Below are 6,616 nucleotides of genomic sequence, written 5' to 3'. Positions count from 1 at the left end.
CTTGTCCATAGACAGCAATATAAACACCACTTTCAAGGTGCAGAAAGGTACTAAAGACATTGTTAAAACAGTCGACATGACTACAGTGGTTCAACCTTAATGTTATGAAGCGACGAGAATACTTTTTGTGCACAAAAACAAAACAAAAATAACAACTTTATTCAACAATATCATCTCTTCTATGTCATTCTCATACATTGTTTATGTCCAGCGCTTCCAGGTTTTACGTCAGAACGCCGACTCATTATTGGCCGGCTCCTGCATCAGCATCACACACACATGCTGATCATGTGATCCTGCATCAGTTGTGTAAGGATAATGACAGGGAAGAGAAGAGATTGCTGAATAAGTTCATTATTTTTGTTTTTGCACACAAAAAGTCTTCTCGTCGCTTCATAACATCAAGGTTGAACCACTGTAGTCACGTCGACTGTTTTAATTATGTCTTTAGTACCTTTCTGGACTTTGAAAGTGTTTATTATATTGCTCATATACCTCTCAGATTTCATCAAAAATATCTTAATTTGTGTTCCGAAGATCTTACATGTGTGGAACGACATGAGGGTGAGTAATTAATGACAGAATTTTCATTTTTGGGTGAACTAACCCTTTAACCACCAGGTTTCACAAAAGCAGGTTTTACAGCATCTCTCAGTGAGGCTGTATGTCCCTCACAGGAAGCACACTCCTGCCCCCGTGAGGCAGTCCAAACATAGGCAGGGCTTCTGCTGTATGGAGACCCTGGATGGGCCCGAACTGCCTCATGTGAAACTGCTGGGCGAGTTTACGAGTCATCACACGCAGGGCGAGAAACGAGGACAACAGCTCGCCCAGGAGGAAGGCCAGATAGAGAGAGTGAACGGCCCGCTCCAGAGGAAGAATAATGATGTCTTGATCAGTGATGAAGAACAGGAGGATAGGCAGCTGGAAGAGGAAGGAGATCAGCCAAAATCCAGCTAACTCTGGAACCTAAAGAGAAGAATGAAGAAAGAAATATATAGTTAACATTTTAATAAAACCATTAACATTTCTTTTAGATTGCAACTATGATTTATTTAGCCATGGACAATATTTTATTTATTTAGTTAGTTAGTTAATTTCATTTAATTATTCTGTTTTATCAGCTGTGGTCACTACTTTCATGGTTATTTATTTATTTTGCTTCATGGCTATAACATACAGTAGTTTATCCTTAGTCCTGAAGAAGTTTCACTTCTTGTAGTTCTCCTGCCAGATATGAATACTTATCATTAAGTGTGAGTGAAATTAGCATTTAATCTCAAGATTTTCTCACTTTTTGATTATTTTATTTCTCTCTCACACATACAGAAGCAGTGTTCAGATTTATAAGTTTTTTTTTGTGCATTACCTTCTCTTTGAGATTCCCAACGTAACCGAGATACAACCGCAACAGCTCAAATATGCTAATCAGGACCATCCCTGTCACCAGCAGACACTGGTAATAGGCTGGCAGATACCAGAACTATGGAAATAGAGAAAGAAATTATATTCTAAATATGACCTTAAAAATATCCACACAACCCCACTTTAGTTTGACCTAAAAAAGCTTATCCAAATATTATTATGAGTTAGTGAGCAGGGGTTTTAAAGATCTTTCATGTCTTGACATTAGAAATGATAATTACAGCAGCATCTTCTTCAATGTGATTTAGCCGAGCTATTAACAGTACAATATATAACAGTAGCACTTGAACTTTAACGTGCAGTTCACAAAGGCAGACCATCACCATGGATACAGGAGGCGTATTAATGTTTGAACATTTTTATCTGGCATTGCTACTAATGGCCTATTATGGGAGTGATGTTCATGCATTCATTTTAATAATCACTTACAGCAAAGTCACTAAAACTGAGAGTGTTTTTGTCTCCAAAACTATTTGAAAGTGTTTTCAGTTAACCTCGCTTGTAGTAAATACACAATTTTGTGTGAATTATAATTTCATAATTTCATAATTTCTTTCCTCTGCCTTCTGCATGTTTGTAGACATACTTTAGTGTTTTGGTAACGCTTTACAATATACGGTCTCATTTGTTAAAGGGTTAGTTCACGCAAAAATGAAAATTCTGTCATTAATTACTCACCCTCATGTCGTTCCAAACTCGTAAGACTTTCGTACAACTTCAGAACGCAAATCTTTTTGATGAAATTCGAGAGCTTTCTGTCCCAACATAGACACCACTTTGACGCTTCAAAAAGTTCATAAAGAGATCGTAAAACTAATCCATATGAAATTAGTGGTTTAGTCCAAATTTTCTGAAAACACACGATCCGCCTTTTCGAATGAATCATTTGACTGAATGATTCAATGAGTCACTTGTTAAGACATTAGACATTGATCTGCCGCCACCTACTGGTAGTTGTAGTTTCATATTTAAGAGTATAATTTCATTTTAGCTGAGAGAGTGACAAAGATTGAATGCAGTTTTTGATTTTCGTTGTGAATGTAACAATAGTTCTGGTTAAAGAGATAGAATACATTTATAAATAGACTAATAGAAGTGAAATATAACAGAAATTATAAAGTAATTGCAGTCGCATTACATGCAATGTTTGTCTTTTCTCTTTGGGGTGGCCTCCGAATTGCAAAAGCAGCCTCTATAGTTAACTATATATGTTAAAAAATGAAACTTTAAACAATTGGTTGGTAAACAATTACATGTAATATGTTTTCACTGAGGACTCGTAAAGTTATAATTTAGTTTTTAGATTCTTTTTTCTTTATTAGACTATAACTTAAGAGTATGTTTTCATAATATATTATACTTTTTATGTCAAAAGATGTTCCTTTGATTATTGTTGGGGGACAATAGCTTTATGATTACAGCATATAATTGAACCCACCTTTAAATGCAGCATCATCACCTCAGAGATCCACCAGAAAGGGAAGAAGAACATGTTGAAGTGCAGCAGCATCTGCAGCGGGAGATGAGACGAGACCTCAGCACACACTAGACAGCAAACAAGAAGCAGGAGTTCAACAAGTGTGGCAAAATACAAGGTATTCAATCAGTAATGATGTTTAATCAAATATAATTGCTTTTTAAATGGTTCTTTATAGTTTTCTTTACCACCTGGGGTAACTTTAAAGTAGCCTAGGTTTAACACTTTAATTGAGATAGAGACTATCATAAACATTGTGGTACTTTTTTATCATTAGCATGCATGAAATTATTTTTGTAGTGAGATTTTTTTTTTTTTTTTTTTGTCATAATCTATCTTGTATCTAACATAATATTAAAACTACCGACTTGTCATCAAAGGCTTATATATCCTCACCAACCTGTTAAAGTTTTGTCCCATCTTTAACAATTAAAATCATACAGTAATGTTGACAATCTAATGAATTATTATTTATTTTAAAGTAACATAATGTTGTTTCGTTTCTACAGCAAGGTGAAAAGACAAATAAATAATCTTGTCTTAAATAAGCGTAACCACTTAGAAAAATGACAATAACATTAGTAAAATAAAAACAATTAAAATTATTTACATAATTTTTCCTCTTTTCACCAAAGATTTTGTAATTTTTCTTACATTTTACCTATTTTAAGTAAATTGTATTTTATATTTAATATACACTGAACAAAATTATAAACACAACACTTTTGTTTTTGCCCCCATTTTTCATGAGCTGAACTCAAAGATCTAAGACTTTTTCTATGTACACAAAAGGCCTATTTCTCTCAAATATTGTTCACAAATCTGTCTAAATCTGTGTTAGTGAGCACTTCTCCTTTGCCGAGATAATCCATCCACCTCACAGGTGTGGCATATCAAGACGCTGATTAGACAGCATGATTATTGCACAGGTGTGCCTTAGGCTGGCCACAATAAAAGGCCACTCTAAAATGTGCAGTTTTATCACACAGCACAATGCCACAGATGTTTTGAGGGAGCGTGCAATTGGCATGCTGACTGCAGGAATGTCCACCAGAGCTGTTGCCCGTGAATTGAACGTTCATTTCTCTACCATAAGCCATCTCCAAAGGCGTTTCAGAGAATTTGGCAGTACATCCAACCGGCCTCACAACCGCAGACCATGTGTAACCACACAAGCCCAGGACCTCCACATCAAGCATCTTCACCTCCAAGATCATCTGAGACCAGCCACCCGGACAGCTGCTGCAACAATCGGTTTGCATAACCAAAGAATTTCCGCACAAACTGTCAGAAACCGTCTCAGGGAAGCTCATCTGCATGCTCGTCGTCCTCATCGGGGTCTCGACCTGACTGCAGTTGAGTGGGCAAATGCTCACATTCGATAGCGTCTGGCACTTTGGAGAGGTGTTCTCTTCACGGATGAATCCCGGTTTTCACTGTGCATGGCAGATGGCAGACAACGTGTATGGCGTCGTGTGGGTGAGCGGTTTGCTGATGTCAACGTTGTGGATCGAGTGGCCCATGGTAGTGGTGGGGTTCTGGTATGGGCAGGCGTATGTTATAGACAACGAACACAGGTGCATTTTATTGATGGCATTTTGAATGCATTTTGAATTGATGGCATTTTGAGATACCGTGACGAGATCCTGAGGCCCATTGTTGTGCCATTCACCCACGACCATCACCTCATGTTGCAGCATGATAATGCATGGCCCCATGTTGCAAGGATCTGTACACAATTCCTGGAAGCTGAAAACATCCCAGTTCTTGCATGGCCAGCATACTCACCGGACATGTCACCCATTGAGCATGTTTGGGATGCTCTGGATCGGCGTATACGACAGCGTGTTCCAGTTCCTGCCAATATCCAGCAACTTTGCACAGCCATTGAATCGTCAACCTGATCAACTCTATTCGAAGGAGATGTGTTGCACTGCGTGAGGCAAATGGTGGTCACACCAGATACTGACTGGTTTTCGGACACAACCCCCAGCATCTTGATATGCCACACCTGTGAGGTGGATGGATTGTCTGTCTGTAAGATTCTAAGAACATCCTGTGCCTGTTTTCTGTGTCTCTGTATCTCTGTCTAGCCATTACATCATGCTTAGAGAACATGTTACTTTTCTTAGAGTTGTGCACAACCCCTACTGATTGTATTAATGCAGAGTTGTCATTTTCACTTCCTATATTTTCAATATATAATTGGCTCTCTGGCCGAATAAACTTTGTATCTTGGTTGAACTGCACTCTCTGTGTCTGAGTCTTCCATTTGATACCCTGGTACCAGCTTTTCTGTGCTAGATTGCTCAACCAGAAAAGATCTTCTCGAAATATTTGATCTCCAAATTATTTTATCTAACACTTGGCAAAGGAGAAGTGCTCACTAACACAGATTTAGACAGATTTGTGAACAATATTTGAGAGAAATAGGCCTTTTGTGTATATAGAAAAAGTCTTAGATCTTTGAGTTCAGCTCATGAAAAATGGGGGCAAAAACAAAAGTGTTGCGTTTATAATTTTGTTCAGTGTATATACACTACCGGTTCGAAGTTTGTAATAATTATGATTTTGTAATGATTTTTAAAGTAGTTTCTCTTATGCTTACCAAGGCTGTATTTATTTGATCAAAAATACAATAAAAACAGTGATATTGTAAAATAATATTACAATTTAAAATAACTGTTTTCTAGTTTAAAATATTTTTAAATGTAGTTTATTCCTGTGAGCAAAAGCTGTAATTTCAGCATCATTACTCCAGACTTCAGTGTCACATGATCCTTCAGAAATGTTTTTACTGTATTTTTGCAGTCTTGGTTAGCATAAGAGATTTCTTAAAAAAAAAAAAAAAAAAAAAACATTAAAGAAATCTTAATTATTACAAACTTTTAAGCACAGAAAGTTCATGTTTAAACACCATTAATGGTGAATTCTTATTTTAACATTTCTTGATATCCAGATCCACTTGTGCAATGTGACAAAGACAGGCTGTACAGTCCTTTGCATTTGCATTGTCTTTAGCAGAGGTCTCACCTTCATTATCCTGATACGGGTCCCTGAAGTCTCCACTGTCTCGTGTCCTGTTATTTATAAACACTGACCCGCTGACATGAGCCAGACCCACTCTCAGGTTATGAGGGATCGGCGTGTAAAACACAGGCATGGTGGAGACGGCATGAAACGCTCATCCACTCAGTCCTGCACGCGTCTCCACTTTGGTTTGTGTGGCTTGGAGTCTTTCGAGAGCTAACCAGATTAAATCCCAGGAAACAGATGGAGTCTGACAGCAGATTAAGATGTCACCCTCACCATGGTAACCATAGTTAATACAGTTAAGTCAAAATAGAAGAATAACATTAAATAAAAATATAATAATTTTCATATGCAGTATTTCAAAAATTCTGTATACACCTAGATCAACATAAAATATTAAGACTTGTTTTCACTGAATATTTTAATATCCTTTTGGTAAATTTTTATTTCTTGTTTTGAAACATAATTGGTTTATGCTCAAAACAAGATATAAATCAATTTTATGAAAAAAAGTCACCATTGTCAGCAGAAAGTTAAATGAAAATTTAAATAAAAACACAAAAACATAATTTTTTGTTTGTTTGTACAGTCCACAATTTGAATGATCCAATTATAATTAATGAGATTTATTCTTTAACAGCGCATTTTGAAAAGAGACTGTGTTTAAAAAATACAAAATGC

General features: G+C 36.6%; 1 protein-coding gene across 1 annotated transcript; it reads right to left on the bottom strand.

Moving 5' to 3' along the window:
• Positions 1 to 603: 603 nt before the first annotated feature.
• On the bottom strand, positions 604 to 6,136 carry zgc:112294 (transmembrane protein 17A). The gene is made up of 4 exons (XM_048186579.1): positions 5,936 to 6,136; positions 2,864 to 2,970; positions 1,370 to 1,483; positions 604 to 969 (listed from the first exon to the last, which is right to left on the bottom strand). The coding sequence occupies exons 1-4, from the start codon at positions 6,063 to 6,065 to the stop codon at positions 652 to 654; spliced, it is 669 nt and encodes a 222-aa protein (XP_048042536.1). The 5' UTR covers positions 6,066 to 6,136; the 3' UTR covers positions 604 to 651.
• Between the last annotated feature and the right edge of the window lie 480 nt (positions 6,137 to 6,616).

The sequence above is a fragment of the Megalobrama amblycephala genome, linkage group LG4 (genome assembly GCF_018812025.1).
Source record: "Megalobrama amblycephala isolate DHTTF-2021 linkage group LG4, ASM1881202v1, whole genome shotgun sequence".
NCBI lineage: Eukaryota > Metazoa > Chordata > Actinopteri > Cypriniformes > Xenocyprididae > Megalobrama > Megalobrama amblycephala.
Note: the sequence above shows the minus strand (reverse complement) of the source record. Positions and strands in the feature narration are given on the sequence as shown.

Excerpts from the sequence above, each read along its gene's own strand:
- zgc:112294 (XM_048186579.1), bottom strand. The coding sequence starts at position 6,065 with ATGCCTGTGTTTTACACGCCGATCCCTCATAACCTGAGAGTGGGTCTG. Across the intron at positions 1,484-2,863 it reads TGATGATGCTGCATTTAAAG|TTCTGGTATCTGCCAGCCTA; the intron begins GTGGGTTCAATT and ends CTATTTCCATAG. Across the intron at positions 970-1,369 it reads TTGGGAATCTCAAAGAGAAG|GTTCCAGAGTTAGCTGGATT; the intron begins GTAATGCACAAA and ends TCTTCTCTTTAG.